Source organism: Narcine bancroftii, chromosome 2, assembly GCF_036971445.1.
Source record: "Narcine bancroftii isolate sNarBan1 chromosome 2, sNarBan1.hap1, whole genome shotgun sequence".
In the NCBI taxonomy this organism is placed as follows: domain Eukaryota; kingdom Metazoa; phylum Chordata; class Chondrichthyes; order Torpediniformes; family Narcinidae; genus Narcine; species Narcine bancroftii.
The window spans coordinates 251,299,581-251,316,581 of record NC_091470.1 but is presented as its reverse complement, the minus strand read 5'-3'; the positions used below and the strand labels follow the sequence as shown (position 1 = coordinate 251,316,581).

Below are 17,001 nucleotides of genomic sequence, written 5' to 3'. Positions count from 1 at the left end.
AGGGAAGGTTAAGAATCACTGCTCTAGACCCAATTGTTACTGAAATATTTTGCTTGAGAAAAATTGACACTGGCCCATTTCATTTTGGAGTCATGAAACCGCACACATAACGAGTTACTTAGGTGCGATTAAAAGTTTACACGAACAAATGATTAACCTAGTATCACAACCAAGTAACTAAGTAATTCCTGGGCAAAACCTAGAGAGGGCACTAATGGTTAAGGCACTCAAAATGGAAGCAGTTAGCATTTGCAACTCAGCTCAATTTAACCTAAACTAAAATAGCATTTATTTAATTTCAGCTAAGTTATATAGTCTGATTAAAACTTTTTCTTCCCACCCACATACCACCTTAAGCAATCACTTACTAATCACAGAGTCCCTATGGCATAGGGAATAGTTCAAGTGGTATGTGGGTGGAAATAAAAAGTTTGAGAACCACTGCTCTATTCTCTTCAACATACTTCTTAAAACCCTAAAGATTTTTTTTTCACTTTCCTCAAGATGTTCTTATTCAACATGACAGGACATTTAGTCTTCTTCTATTGAATGATTTGAGCTGCTTTATTAAGATAAAGATGCCATGATTCATTGTTAAAAACAGAATATAATTGCAAACTGTTACTGTTCTTTGTAAAAGAGTTTAGAACAAACATAATTCAATATTTGTACAGAATCTATGCCAACATGAGTTGTTGTAGAAATGAACAAAAAACAATAGATTACTTCAAACTGTGCTTTTATTATATATTACATGTAGAAAATATTTGCATAATTTCCATTAATCAGGTTACACTAACAGCAAGAATGCAAAAAAAAACACTGATACAAATATACAGGAAAATACAAGCTTCAGAGAACATGAGACACAACGCACAACACAGGAACTTTGTCTATTTAACTTAACAGCCATTCCTGCAACGAAGTGAAAAAGTGGCGTGTGTTTTGCTCGAGAGATTTCAACCAGTATTTCAGAGTTATTATACATTCTAATGTAAATTCTAAGTCCAGCATCTCCTCAGATTTCCGTCTGGGAACAGCTCATAGAAAGACAAAAGAGGTTTTGGCCATGCAAAATCCAGTACAAATGCAAATTCAAAACAGGCAAGATTTACTTATACATAGGAAGGAAGGCAGCTGGTAATTTATGAAATTGGAAATGGCTGCATCTTATCAAGGGTCTTTTGGCTGGAGTGCTTTGTAGTAAACTGCATGTACAATGTGAGAATAAGCTGCCATTTCAAACCTTTTTTTTAAACAAGTTTACATCAGCAGATAAAGCAATATTGCAATTTTTTGGTATTGCCATATCATGCTTGAAGAACTTGCTGTTCAGGCATAGTAGAAGAAAGTTATCCTGCTACAAAAGTTGTACAAACAACTAGTTCAGCATTCCTCCTAATTATATTTCTACATGACAGGCTTAGGGGGTAAGAGTAATGTTATAAAACAAGATGAGAAACCTTGCATTAATAGCATAAATAAAATGGAGAAAATGAACATCAGTTTCCCTTTTTTAATGTTACTCACGCGAGTTTCACTTCTCGTGCTCAGCCTTGATTTATATTTGCCAGAAGCCATTACATGAACAGCAAAGGCAAATCTGATTCTAAAAAGAGTTCAATTTTCGAGGCATGGATGGGTTCAAAAGGCTACAGCAATCAAAGGCATCAGGAGAAATGGAGACGTTAAACCATATAATGGTAGCCTGCATTAATTGAACAGGTAAGATGTGTTGCATACAATGTTCCAGAGCCAGGAAACATTCCCTCCTCTGGAAAGCAGGATTCTTGAAAGCTTGTCCCAGTTCAAACTCTTTGACAGGATAACTCTTGCTGCAATTATGTTCTACTTGTTTGGCTTTGTGATAAGATAAGGCAATAGCAGGAGCGCGAATAATCATTTGCTTTTCACCTTTGTGATGAAGTAATGTGTGTGGTCATACACCTCACACCTATCTTCTGTCATTCATGTTTACACGAACAAATGATTAACCTAGTATCACAACCAAGTAACTAAGTAATTCCTGGGCAAAACCTAGAGAGGGCACTAATGGTTAAGGCACTCAAAATGGAAGCAGTTAGCATTTGCAACTCAGCTCAATTTAACCTAAACTAAAATAGCATTTATTTAATTTCAGCTAAGTTATATAGTCTGATATTCTACTTTCACTACAAAGCAGCAATCACTATTAATAAGAGCACATTTTTTTCAAGATTTAACATAGCGTTAATGTGATAGTTCAGTAGAAGTTGCATTTAAGATAAAGTTTAAACATTTTCTTCAGCATAATGAGCTGAGAAGTCTAACTTTGACTTAAGATAAAAAAAATAACATTAAAGTTACCTGTTGAGGCAGATTACTTTGTATTGTTCCATACTGTATTTTCTAAAGTGCTTACACAACTGAAAACATTAAGGAAATGCACTTCTAGTCTTTTAATTCTAGCTTTGTAGATCATGAGTGGGAATCCACTAACCAAGCTGGTCCCAAAATCTCACGGTATTAGGCAAATTGGTAACGATGCAAATAGATGATAGCATGGACTGAATTCCTGATCTGCAATGAATATTTTAGCAATAGTTAAGACAAAAAGACAATGCCAATATAATGAAATGTTGACTTTTTTTGGGTTTCCAACATTTGTGCGCATGAAGTCTGAAATTGTTTTCCTCATGATATATTCCTTTACTTGCACTAAAGAAGTTACAATTCTAAATTTATCCTTTGAATTTTATAACATTTCAAACTCAAAATTACACCAGTGAAAGAGAGCAGGTTTCAACATCTCTGTGAATGTACATAGAAGAGCAGCAAGCAAACAATTCAGCACAAAACATCCTAATATCTAGTCACTTTGTTAACACATATTGGAAAATTAATCCTTTAATTATATGAAGTGACAATGATGTCTTATTATGGTCTGCATAGCTGTGTCTCTGGAGGTATTGATAGCATTTTTGTAAGGCCATCTCCAAAGTCTTTTCACATTTTTGTAAGGTCTCATTCATTTGAAATTATGATATTACACCCTGTCTCAAGCTATGAATCAAGCAGCTGAAATCAGGAGTCCTCTTTGGAGTAATTGATGGGGTTACTAAGTCACTGAATAGACCAAAGAGTTATTTTGAATTGAAATGCAATATACAGTACAATTATACATATTGTTCGGCACCTCCTTTCACTGAAGAGCTATGCATATGTACTTAGTGAAAACACTGTAAATTGTCTACTAATTCACATTAATTTGTTTTTTTTGCTAACAAAATATTCCTACAAAGAGCATGTTTTAATATTCATTTCTGTAACTGTGATTCTTTTAACTGAAGCACAATACAAGGATCCCCTCCCCTTGTCTGTAACAAAAGTAAACATAAGGCACTTATATTTGCATACATCCAAACACCTAAATTAATAATTTTTGACTGCAAGTTTTCCTTCACAATAATATTGATTCTTTGGAATTCTTTAAACATTTTCTCATGGGAATGGTCCAGGGAAGACAGTTCATGGCAGAATTGAGAATTCATCCAAATGGTAGTTCACTGGGAATGTTAGCTGATCATCAGCCTGCGTCATTAGAAAACAGTAAACAGTTTGCATCCTGTTACCTGAAGTGAATTATTTCTAGAATAGAGAAATAAAAGTTTGGTTTTTCCATCTGAAGTATTTTTATTGAGGCACTGTAGCCTGTGATCTTCACATGGTTAACATCTTGATGCCCACCACGAACCATCTTCTTTCTCTCTATTGGTGACACCAATAGAGACTATGAATGTCCATGAACAGAGGCACTTGAGAGATCATTGCGTATGATTTCATTTACTGAGGAGAACAAAAAGAGAAATTATTACAAAGAGTCTATAAGATGTATTTCAAGCTCTTTTAACACTTTTTTGTGTTCATGAGCAAAATTTAGATTCATTGCCCAACCTTAATTGATGATGATGTTGAGAACTTATTGCCATATATGTAAGTACAATATATGTAAGTACAAGACCACCGCCAGTGGGCTGATATCGCCTCAAACCGTGCATCTTGGCGCCTCACAGTTTGGCGGGCAGCAACCTCCTTTGAAGAAGACCGCAGACCCCATCTCACTGACAAAAGGCAAAGGAGGAAAAACCCAACACCCAACTCCAACCAACCAATTTTCCCCTGCAACCGCTGCAACCATGTCTGCCTGTCCCGCATCGGACTTGTCAGCCACAAACGAGCTTGCAGCTGACGTGGACTTTTACCCCTTCCATAAATCTTCGTCCGCAAAGCCAAGCCAAAGAAAGAAGACACACATAAATTGCAATTTTTTGTTCACTGCAGCAATACAGTTGCATAAAATACACTAACCAAAATAAAGATAAATTTAAATAACCACAATGTACCATGAGAGAGAAATGAGAAAAAACATAGATAGTTACATATTCACAGTTGTAGTAGTGCAAACAAAAAAAAGGGACTGTTTCAATAGTGCAGACAGACTTTTATGGTCCTAGAACGATGTTATTGATAGGGTAATTCCTCAAGAAATGTTTGTTAAGTTATTTCAAATAAGCTATTGTCATTTTGTAGCTGTAGACTTTGTAAGGATGGAGATTCCTTCGAAAGGGCATTAATAAAATGATATCTTTTTTTTAATCCATAAATCACAAAAATGCAGCGTGAGGAATCAAAATTTTAAGCAGATCAGAAAGCACCTGTGGAAAGAGAGTTAACATTTCAGATCAAAAATCCTTCGACAACTGGGTGAGAAGGTAAACAAATTTGTTTTATGTTACAGAGAGGTTGGAGGACGGGTGAGTTGACCAGGGTAGCCATGTGGATAACATGGAGAGGAAGTCATCTGGTTGATCTATTAATGAGGAAAGTTGGAAAGAGTGCGGGGGGCGGGGAGAGAGAAGGAGAGAAATATGAGAGAGAGAGAGAGTGAGAATAAACAAAAGAATATTAAAGCAATGAAATTCGGAATACTGAACACAAACAGAAGAATATAAACACTCTGAACTGTAGAGCTTCAGGAAATGCCCAGTTGATATCATCCATTTCATGCCTACAGATTCCCCCAGCATTCTCAACTATGCTTCCTTCCACCCCACCTCCCATAAGGACTTAGGATGTCCATTCTAAAAGGAGGACATAGTAATAGTTTACTTCACACACATATATATATATATATATATATATATCACACACACACACACACACACATATATATATATATATATATACATACATATACACATATATATATATATACATACATATACATATATATATATATACACATACATATACATATACATATACACATATATATACACATACACATATATATATATATATATATATATATATACACGCAGTGTGTTTGCATTTGTTGTTTTTGCAATACCATTTAAATCTTATAAAAATATATAACGTTCCATTTGAGAATGATAATTTCTACACAGGTACCTCCAAGACGCTTTCCTTTTTTTGTGAACCACGGCTTCCCTTCTACCAACACTTGACTGCATCGTCTCCCAACCCTGTCCAAGGAAAATACTTTGTCCTGACTTGTTTCAGACTGTTACATGTGGGTTGCATTTATTCAGGGCCCACTATGCCATAAATTAATTAACACACTGCTTTAATTGTGAAGCTTCTACTATATAGTTTGATTAGGGTAGTGGTAGGCACAATGCTACTACTGCACCAGTGAGCAGGGTTCAAATCTGGCACTGACTGCAAGGATTTGCATGTTTTCCCTGTATTTGTGTGGTTTTCCTCTGGGTGCTCCAGTTTCCTCCCACCCTCCAAAAAACATACGGGGTTTGTAGGTTAATTGATGTATTTGGGTGGCACAGGCTTGTGGACTGGAAGTGTCTGTTGCCATGCTCTGCCTCTAAATTAAAATTAAAACTTACATTAAATTATGTTTCTGAAAGTAAAAATGCAGACATTAAGCAGACTGAAAGGAAAAAGTCAAAATTACTGACTGACATACATCTGAAAACTGTTAATAGAGTAGCCTTGCAATTTTAATATATGTTGTACATTGAGAAAATATTAAATTAAATACTATCTGTAAATCGAACTCCAACACAGGGAATATTGTGCATTGCTGCCAGATAGAATCTTTTCCCCATCAATTACATTGGGTATGAACATTAGAAATAAGTGGAGATTCATGTTAATCAGATTCTGCCATTGTTGCCTTCGCCCACTGACTATAACATTTTGGGATGATAAATTACTTGGTCATTTCAGAAACAATTGGTTTTGGTTTTCATAGATCTTGCTATACAGAGGAATTAATTTATTTTAACCACATTTTCACAACACCTTTGAGCTTATTCCTTTATTCAATTAGATCATGGATGAACTATCCCTTCGCTCTATCCTCCCTGCTTTGTTTCTCAAGCATGTACCAAGAAATACATGTTTCAACAAAAAAACTTCCCCCAATTGACTGCCATTCTTTTTGAGAGGCAGGGTTCCTTATTTCCACCATCCTTTGCGCGAGGCAATCCTTCCAGATTTCTCACTGAACAGTCTAGGTCTAATTCTAAGGTGACACTGCAGCACTTCCCCAGAAATGTACTAAAGAATCACTTTAAAAGAAATGGAACAGATTTTAGAATGTTTCAGACAACCAGAGCTTTGAGCAGTTTTAAAAGGATACACACTGTGGAAACCTTGTTTGTGAAATGACAGGTCTAAAACATAGCAAAGTCTGCACAACTTTTATTTTGTTTTTCACATCAAATAGTGCAATGGAAAGAGTGAGGCACTATTTTCCATTCTTTCTTTGATTCAGAAATGCCAATTTTATAGGTTTTGGTTTTCAGGACCATGTGAAGCAATGCTGAGTTATCAAATAATATCTTCTCACAGAACTGCTCATCCTCTGACTGCTTCTCTTTCTTAAGATTTTTTTCATAAATCCCCCATTTTGCCTGCAGTGTCCCCACAGCATGTTTCCCACACTCAGACTGTATGCATTTATCTTTCTGTTTTCTTTGGCAGTCGAGAGAGGAAATGACTAAATGTGGCAGGATCACATTAACACCACACAAACAATCTCATATCTCGTGTTCTGATTTAGTTGTGATAACCAAAATGTCAGTGAAGATGTCACTTGTTTGCACTTCCAACAGTGGCTTAAAATAGTTCTTTTTAGAAATTTGTGTTAGAATGGCCATGTCATGGAACCAGTACTGGAAAACATACTGGCATTTCTGATGAAGCCTGTGTCCCCATCCTCTCTGAGGAAATAGAGAGAGAATCACATTGGAAGACTGTGACTGACTTCTGACACTACAGCAGCTGCAGCTGATTTAGGACATGAAAATAATGGTGGATCTTTCAAAGAAAAAGCACCATCAACCCAACAAGAGGAGAGGATAAAAGTCACTTGTCCTCTCACACTTGTAATGGCTCTTTGAAAAAGCAAGCATATACTCTCCTCTTTCTTCATCTCTCAGCAACTCTTCCTTTTTATGTTTTGTATACATTCCTATCTAACAATCTTAGTGTTTTCTTCCCCCCACATCTCCATTATTGTCTTAGGTATTGTTGCATTACCTTCCTGCGACTGGAATCCCTTTGGTCCATCTCAGGCCTTCATAAATTGGAAGGATACTTCATTCATCTCCCCTTCGCCAATGTAAATCTTAGGTTCTTCTTGTAACTATATCCCTTGTAATCAGGGACCCCTGCCCTATAAACATCACTCTTTCCCAGATGTTAAAATTCTTCCACTAGTTGATGTCTGGAATTGGATGTGGTGCAAAAGCAAAGGATTTTGACATGGTGCCACAGAAAGAGAGTGTTATATATTAGTCAGGATAATATGAACTATTTTGTAACCACGTAAGAATCACTGTAGTAACTGTAGTCCACTATTGTGGGGCATATGTATATGTTTATGGATGTATGTGAAGAGATTCCTGAGATGATGGAAGGCATCAGTAAGTAAACTCTCTTCTGTTATTTGAATCTTGCATCTCTAAGTTATTTAAGAAGCCTCCAAAGTAACACAGAAACATAACATGGTGGCAGCAGAATAAGAGAACAAGAATAAAGCAATACAATTGATTGTAAGTCACTGAAATATGAAAGGGAAGAAAAGAAAAACAGTACTGAAAAAAAAATGGCTGGAGCAACAGCAGTTCACCCAGTGAGGGACTGGGAGGCTGGAGATATTGTTGAATTGTTTAAAAGGTTTCAGCAGAAGTGCCATTTATCATTCAAAAGCTATTTTAAAAATGCAACAGCAGAGGAGAAGGGCAGTTATATACCTCTCTGGACAGGGGAGCGAGGCCTTGACTTATTTAATAGCTGGGAGCTTACAGGAAAAATGAATCAGAGCAGATATTTACAAAGTTTGTTTCTCACCTTGAACCCAGGTCTAATCATAGAATTAAACAGTAAGAATTTTCAAGGCTTAATGCAAGACTGATGAAAGTGTTGATAACTTCCTCACTAGACTAAAAATTGTTGCTGGAAAATGCAGACAAGAATATAGAGGAAAGATTAGTTGAAGCTGGCTGAAGCTATAGACCCAGCCAGAGTCTTTGAAGCCACGAGGACACAAATGAGATCCCTATCTATGCTAAGAAAAGGAAGAGTTTATGCTATAAAGAACGCAATCAGAAAAGTGCAAGCCTCCAGGTCCTGCAGGAAGTGTGGCAGACAACACCCTTTCGATGACCGAAACAAATGCCCTGCATACGGTTCTGAATATAGAGCCTGTGGTAAAGCAAACCACTGGGCGAAGACATGCAAGTCTGCTATGAAGAAAACAGTGATACCAGTGAAGAAAAAATACAAGAAGATCCACCACATAAAAGGAAACAACAATATGTGGATATGATTACTGTTAACACAGAATCACAGTCACTTGTGAATTTGATTTGGCAGGAAAGCCATATAGATACTGGATATAAAATCCATACACCTTCATGAGATGAGAGGTGAGATGAAAGAAGGAAGCGAGTTGCACACAAGGATCCGAATACAGAGGACAATCCAGAACAAGCCTACGATATTTAACCTAAAAGTGAACCTGGATACTGGATCACAAAGCAATGTCCTTCCACTCAGACTCTATCCCCAGATGTTCTCAGAGAACATAATAAAAGGGTGTCCAAAAGATGATGCATTGGAAACAGCAAATGTCACATTAATGGTCTATGGTGGACCCAGGATCAAGCAGCTAGGGAGAGCTAAGAACAATGGCAACCATAAGGGAAAGAACATCCTCTGTACGTTCTACATGGTAGACACAGACAGATCAACAATTTTAGGTCTGAATAGCTGCTGGGAGTTGCAATTGATCTCTGTCAATTACGAGATCCAGATGAAGAAGATATCCAAATGGATCAACAGAGACACTCATTGGAGAACCTACCACCAGTCACAAACAAGGCTGGGCTCATGAGAATGTACCTGGAATGTTTTGATGATTCAGTTGGATACTTTGGAGACTTTGAATATCACATCACCATGGATCCAAACTGCAAACCAGTAGTTCATGCTCCAAGGAAAGTACCACTAGAGATTAAGAAAAAGATGGAGCAAGAACTAAAGGACATGGAAAGCATGCAAGTCATAGCCAAATTGACTGAGCCGACTGACTGGGTAAATTCCCTAGTGGTCAAAGAAAAACCATATGTCTAGACCCTAAAGACTTAAGGGGAATAAGCAATAAAAAGTGGGAACAGGCTTACTGTGGTCCCGGGGAAGAGCGGTAGAGCACACGGTCGGGACCTCAGCTTTATACCATGGGCCATTTGGGCCCGCCTCGTGGTTGGATGTCATTAGGCCTGGTGATGTGTCTCTAAGCCACCTGTTGGCCGAGTGATGTACCGCAGGGTATCATCACACTTTGTTTAATTAAACCAATTTTCCATCCATTCTGCTATCTCTCCTTGGATCACATGTGATCTGAAAAGTTACAAGGTTTGGAGCAGGTTAATAGTTGGAAATTTGGAAGAGTACTCAAAATCCTTTCCTGCCAAATCAAATTCACAAGTGACTGTGATTCTGTGTTAACAGTAATCATATCCACATATTGAATCTTTAAATAGTGAAGTACCACTAATGGTCTAAGTTGTATAAAATGCAATAATGTAAAGAGAGAAATTAGTACAAGGAAGGTCCACATCAAATGTTGTTCCCTTCTTTGAAACCACTTTGCGGCTCCAAAATCTCTGTAGGGGATCTTTAGGGAAAAAAAAATTAAAAAAAAACAATAATGATTCACAGCACATTTCTGCAACCGTTGTTGTGGGTTTTATAAACGATAACTGGAGGAACACATGTTGCCTCTTCTAAATGTGTCTGTCAACATTCTTGACCCAGATAAGTTCAAGTCTGGTTTTTTTTTGTGCTAAACCTTTATTGCAGAACTGCTCTGGTGGTCAAAGTTTTAGAGCCCACACATTAAAACCTTTGCAATCCTCTGTCTCCCTTTCTACCTCTTCCAAGACTAAATGATTTGCAGCCAACAAGTACACCCTCTACTTCCCAGAAGAACCAAAGCAGCAACGCATGTTGGAATACTAACAGCTGAAAATCCCTTTCCAAGAAGCACACTTGGCGAGCTTGCTAATACATAGCTGCTCCCTCAATGTCCTTCATCCTAAATGCTAGAACTCCCTGAACAAGATGGAGAACACTCCCCGATGAACAATGCTTTCGTTCAACAATGCAGTTCCTTGCCACCTCGTCTACCAATGAGGGATGAAAAACAAATGCCACCATTAAGCCATGAAGTCATACAAAGCTATAGCATGGACACAGGCACTTCTGCCCACTAGTCTATGCTGACCATCATCCAAAATTTACACTAAATTACATTCAACCCTTATCGATGGTAAAATGAATCTAAAACAACTCTCATTATCTCTACTGTCCTTCCAACCAATTATCTCAATTCAAGCAGGCACGATAGTGAAGGTAGTGGAATCATTACCTCATAACACTGGGTTCAATCCTGACTTCGGACATAGTCTATGTGCGGTTTTCATGGTACCCCAGACTGCGTGGGTTTCCCCTGGGAACTAAGGTTTTGTCCCACATCCCAAAGACATATGGGTTGGCAGGATATTTGGACACTTGCCCCCTGTATGTTGATGAATAGTATAATCAGGGAGAAATTGAAGAGAATTTGGATAAAATAAAATGGGATTATGGTAGGATTAGTGTAAATGGGTGGTTGATGGGTAAGTGCATGCTGGGAGAATCAATGGGCAGTGAGGGAAAATAGGTCAAAGGAAAATAAGAGGGGGAATGGGATTGCTTTGCTGGAAACTGACAGATCCAAAGGGCCAAACAGATTCCTTCTATATTGCAATAAGTAAGCAAGGATTACAATAGTCTTGAATGAAGAAGTGTGCCCAGAATTGAAAATAGCTACAGGCTTTTTTAATATTAGGCATTATTGCTAATTATTTATTACTGAATATTTATATTTCTGTATTCACGCAGATGGTTTGTTTACATTTCTTTCTTCTTGAGTACAGTTTACAGTTACCAGTAGTGAGAAATTCCACCTGGCCCACAGGAAAAATAATCCCAGGGATGTATGTGATGTCATGCGTATACTCTGACAATAAATTTGATCTTTGAACTTAAGTTTTTAAAAAATCCAAATCCAACAGAATTTACATTTTTTGTTAGAACTCAGTATGGGCAAACCCACTTCATCTCCTCTGAGAAGTTCTGGTGTCCACCCCTGAGGATGTTGTGCCGTGAAAGAGACTAACAGGGTCTTTCATCCTTGTTAACATATTGCAATGGTTCTTCCTCAGTAAAAGCAGAGAGCAAATTTAACAACAATGGAATCACACCCTGATCAAACATCAGATAAACACTGAAGTTCAGTTAACTGAAAAAAAAATGGCAATTACTAATGCTTGTTTGACTTATTAAATAGACAACATTTCAATTCTGTTATCTTTTTGAAGTATTTAATGTCAAGATTAACTTTTGTATTTGTATCAATACAAGTTTGGTTGAAAATAATTCAATTGGCCATTTCATACCAGGTGCTACAACAGTTCCTCCAGCATTCTTGAGTTTTTACTACGATCATAGCATCTGAAAACTTCTGTGTTTCACTTAAATTGAAGCTGTGTATGTTCTCTCAGGTGAGAAGAACATAGAATAGAGACCATATGTAATGCTATCAATTAGATCTGATTGACCAGAAGTTGAGATTAACAGGCTTTAATTGCTATAAACTTTCAGGCATATCTTACATGCAGTTGGCCCGATTCCAGGGCAGAACTGAGGGAGGGGAATGGGTGGTTCTGCCTTTATTAGGAATCCTGAGGGGGAGGAGTTACTATATCAGGGGTGGGCCAACCTGTACAATGCAGCCCCCCCCCCACATCTCCATCGGGCACACAAAACTCAAAATGGTCAACCAGTTTACCTATCTCGGCTGCACCATTTCATCGGATGCAAGGATCGACAACAGACTCACCAAGGCAAATAGCGCCTTTGGAAGACTACACAAAAGAGTCTGGAAAAACAACCAACTGAAAAACCTCACAAAGATTAGCGTATACAGAGCCATTGTCATACCCACACTCCTGTTCGGCTCCGAATCATGGGTCCTCTACCGGCATCACCTACGGCTCCTAGAACGCTTCCACCAGCGTTGTCTCCACTCCATCCTCAACATTCATTGGAGCGACTTCATCACCAACTTCGAAGTACTTGAGATGGCAGAGGCCGACAGCATCGAATCCACGCTGCTGAAGATCCAACTGCGTTGGGTAGGTCACGTCTCCAGAATGGAGGATCATCGCCTTCCCAAGATCATGTTATATGGTGAGCTCTCCACTGGCCACCGAGACAGAGGTGCACCAAAGAAGAGGTACAAGGACTGCCTAAAGAAATCTCTTGGTGCCTGCCACATTGACCACCGCCAGTGGGCTGATATCGCCTCAAACCGTGCATCTTGGCACCTCACAGTTCGGCAGGCAGCAACCTCCTTTGAAGAAGACCGCAGAGCCCACCTCACTGACAAAAGACAAAGGAGGAAAAACCCAACACCCAAACCCAACCAACCAATTTTCCCTTGCAACCGCTGCAACCGTGTCTGCCTGTCCCGCATCGGACTTGTCAGACACAAACGAGCATGCAGCTGACGTGGACATTACCCCTCCATAAATCTTCGTCCACGAAGCCAAGCCATAGAGAAAAGAAAATTACAATGTTCCACCACACTATGTTGTGCAGGAGCAAGTCCCACAACGTGTGAACTCTAATGTGAAATTTAACTCATCTCATCTGCCTTCAAGTAAACTATATGCTACCATTTCATGTGCCTTTCTAAATTCCTCTTAAATGCGATGATCATATCAGCTTCCACCATCTCCTCTGGAAGTACAATCCAAGCACCGATCCTCTCGTTGTCAACCACCTTTAAAATTTCCTCTTCTGGCAACTGGTATTTGACGTTTCCATCCTAAGAAAAAGATTCTGACTATTTGCCCCATTGATTACTCTCATAATTTTATGTACCTTAAATTTATGTTCTTCTATCAGATCATCCCTTAGCCTCTGATGTTTCAGAGAAAATGAAACATGCCCATCTTCTCCTTACAGCTGATACCTCATTAATCTATGTAAGTTAGGGGTGAAACAATCTGCATCCTCTCTAAAGCCTGTACATCCTTCAGCAATCAGAACTACACACAAAACTCCGAATGTGGCCCAACCAAATTTTTTTTAGTAAGTGCCCTGACTGATGAAGGCAAGAATGTTGTTTGTCTTCTTTACCGCCATGTCTACTTGCGTCGCCACTTTCAAGTAGCTACGGACACGAAGCCTTTGTACATCAATGCTCCCCAGAGACCTGCCATTTATAGTTTTCCTTTGTCTCACATTTAACCTCTCAAAGTGCAACATCTCACAGTTGTCCGGACTGCACTCCATTTGCTATTTCTCCATCTATATTTCCAAGTATAAAAGATCTCATAACCGTGTTGCCCTTAAATAACTGACATTAAGGTGCCTAAATTAAGGGTGGGCAGTACAGAGGAATAAATTAAACTTTGTATATTATAAACCCTGAATATTTTAATAACTGAGTCACAGGGAAAGGTTAAACAGGTTAGGATTTTATTCCCTGGAATGTAGAAGAATGAGGGGAGATTTGAAATTATGAGGGAGATAGACATAATAAATGTAGATAGGCTTTTTTCACTAAGGGTGAGTGAGATACAAAGCAGAGGACATGGGTTAAGAATGAAAGGGGAAAAGTTTAGCAGGGAATTTCACATAGAGATTGGTGGGAATACGAAAAAAGCTGTCAACTGAAGTGGTGAATGCGGGCTTAATTTTAACATTTAAGAATTTGGATAGATACATGGATGGGAGAGGTATGGAGGGCTATGGACTGGGTGCAGATCAGGGGGACTAGGCAAAAAAAAATGACTTGGCATAGACTGGAAGGGCAGAAGAGGCCTGTTCCTGTGCTGCAATGTGGTATGGTACTATAAGCCTTTCAATAAAATATGTCAGTTAGTGATCAGCATTTTGTGTTCATCTATGGAATTGGGAAGAAAGACAAAATGTGATCTGTTTCCTGAATCAGTTTTCATAAAACAGCAAAGCAAAAAAAAGCTTGCACCACTTGCATTAAGTGTTATTTACCTGCATAAACATTCTCATGGACTAACCCTTTTAAAGGCATCACAGGAAGTGGTTGGAGAATAAATAACATGCTGGCAGTCTGTTAAATTGCTCCTCAGGAGGCAGTGGAAAGTGAATGGGTTACAATAATTCGCAAGAAACAACCGTTTGATAAAGAATGTTAACTGAACAACAAACTCAATCAGAGACTCATTTAAGGACTCTTTGCACATTATTTATCATTGAATGTTTATTTTCTGTGTTGCACTATTGGCTTACATTTCTTTCTTTGTTTATGTTTCTCTCTTTTGTTTAGTATCTATTCTTGAGTACAGTTATTTTTGTCCATCCAATAAGTCGAAACTCTGCCTGGACGACAGGAAAATGAATCTCGGGGTTGTATGTCATGTCATGTATGTACTCTGAAAATAATTCTGAACTTTCCAGTTGTGATGAAGGATCTTTGACTTGAAACAGTGACTCTCTTTCCACAGATGTGGTTTGATTTGTATTTTTCCAGCAGTTTTGTTTCACCTAAAGTTTATTGTTTTTTAGACAATGCTGGACCAGAATATAGCACATTGGAAGCTTGAGCTATTCACGGTCAACCAGACTAGCATTCCTGAATGAAACCAACAATACGTGGTGAGAATAGCTACTAATTAGTGTTTTGCTTACAATACAGCTGAGTAACATGCCAGGGTGGAGTGTAAATTTTTATTGAGTCACTGGGGCTGGGGAAGCTCATCTGGTCACTGCAATCTGGATGGTGAGTGTTCTCTCTGCAGTACCGGAAGCAGAACTTTCACTGCAACTGAGAGGTCGTGGGTTCAGGACCCACCAAAGAGATTTAAACACTTGGCTGATATTCCAAAGTGCAAAGTGGATGGAATTCTCAGCCAGCGGGATAATAATGAGGGTTTGTTTGCTGAGGTAGATGCAAACATGTTAGGTCTGCTTTGTTCATGAATGAGTGAGACAAACACCAGACTGAGTCGAAATCAGGGTTCTTTGTTCTTTATTACCGGATTGTAACACTTGCGACTAACAATGTTAGTCGGAGAATGCATTCTGCCGTTATCAGCAAAATGGTGATTTTTTATACCCTTGGATACGTGCTTAGAACATCATCATATCATTACTTGTCCAATGACTAAAACTGTTGCTATCCTTTCCCTGCTAGCTTCCTGCCTCTCAATCCATCAATGTCTCTCTTATCTTGTAAGTACAAGGATGCATTCACATCTTGTTACAGCCCTGTACAGGGTAACTCCTTACACATTCCCATCTCATGATGTTTTACCTTACAAACATCCCTTGGGACTATTGTTAAGAAAAGCAAGGATCATTAATCAAGGTCTCCTAGTCAAGATTTGTTCCTCCATCAGTCAATAAGATCAATTATCTGATTATTATCTATTTATGGCAGATATTTGTGCATAAATGTCACCATTTCTGACACCACAAGAGTGACTGTATTTCATGAGGTGGCATAAAGCTGAGATTGTGAAAGATGGAAGCAAAATCTTTCTAAAATGATCCATATTTCAATTCATTACTGTACTACATTTCTGTCCTGCACTTAACATAAGCATAGGATTTACCTATTGCAAATCCTGAAAAGGAAGAAATGTTTTATAAATGCCTCAAGCCATTCTGAATTTTGAGCACTGCAAATGCACAATTTGCCATAGGGTTTTGTACGTGACCTCTTGTTACCTTCATTCGGGTGGCCTGATCTAATGGACATCTTCCTGAGGCTTGATTCATTCTCCATTTATTTGGTGAACACACATGCAATTGTTCTGATATATCAATCGTCGTAATGGGTTTCCATGCTGAAACCAAAGTCTTTTAATTATTTGAGAGGTGATACTTTGAGTCAAACCCATCACCAATATTTTCGTATCTAACCATAAACCTCCCTTAAAGCAAATAAATAAAAAATATCTTTTTTTCGATGCCTCAATTATTTTTTCTCCTGGGTTGCCAATAGTTGAGTTCTGAAGAGTAATCATTAATCACTGGTTTCTTTAGAGCAATCCCAGTGTCTTGGCAACTCCATTCCCATGCTGAACTGCCATATTTCCCACATAGTCTATCTGTTTGGCTGTGGAGCATTATGATTGAACATAAATTTCATATAGGTAACTAACAAAAGACAACCACTGCATTCCTGCAAGCATTCACACCCTCTGAAGTGAAGGAGACAGCAAGCAAGAAGACAATATGTACTTAGTGGAATGAGAAAATCAGCAAAGCTACCTTTATATATCAAAGATACTCATCGAGTTTTCAAAAGAGCAACACTGGTCCCTCATGAAGCCTCAGATAGCAATTGATAAATCGACCTCGTACTCCATGAGACTC

General features: G+C 38.4%; 1 protein-coding gene across 4 annotated transcripts in view; it reads right to left on the bottom strand.

Annotated features, from left to right (window-relative positions):
* Positions 1–722: 722 nt before the first annotated feature.
* Positions 723–17,001, bottom strand: part of nfatc1 (nuclear factor of activated T cells 1) — a 258,894-nt gene continuing 242,615 nt past the window's right edge. For all 4 annotated transcript variants that reach the window (XM_069920819.1, XM_069920818.1, XM_069920820.1 and 1 more), the window contains exon 10: positions 723–3,825. In XM_069920819.1, the coding sequence (XP_069776920.1) occupies positions 3,770–3,825 (56 nt within the window). In that variant the 3' untranslated portion in view covers positions 723–3,769. The remainder of the gene's footprint in view (positions 3,826–17,001) is intronic.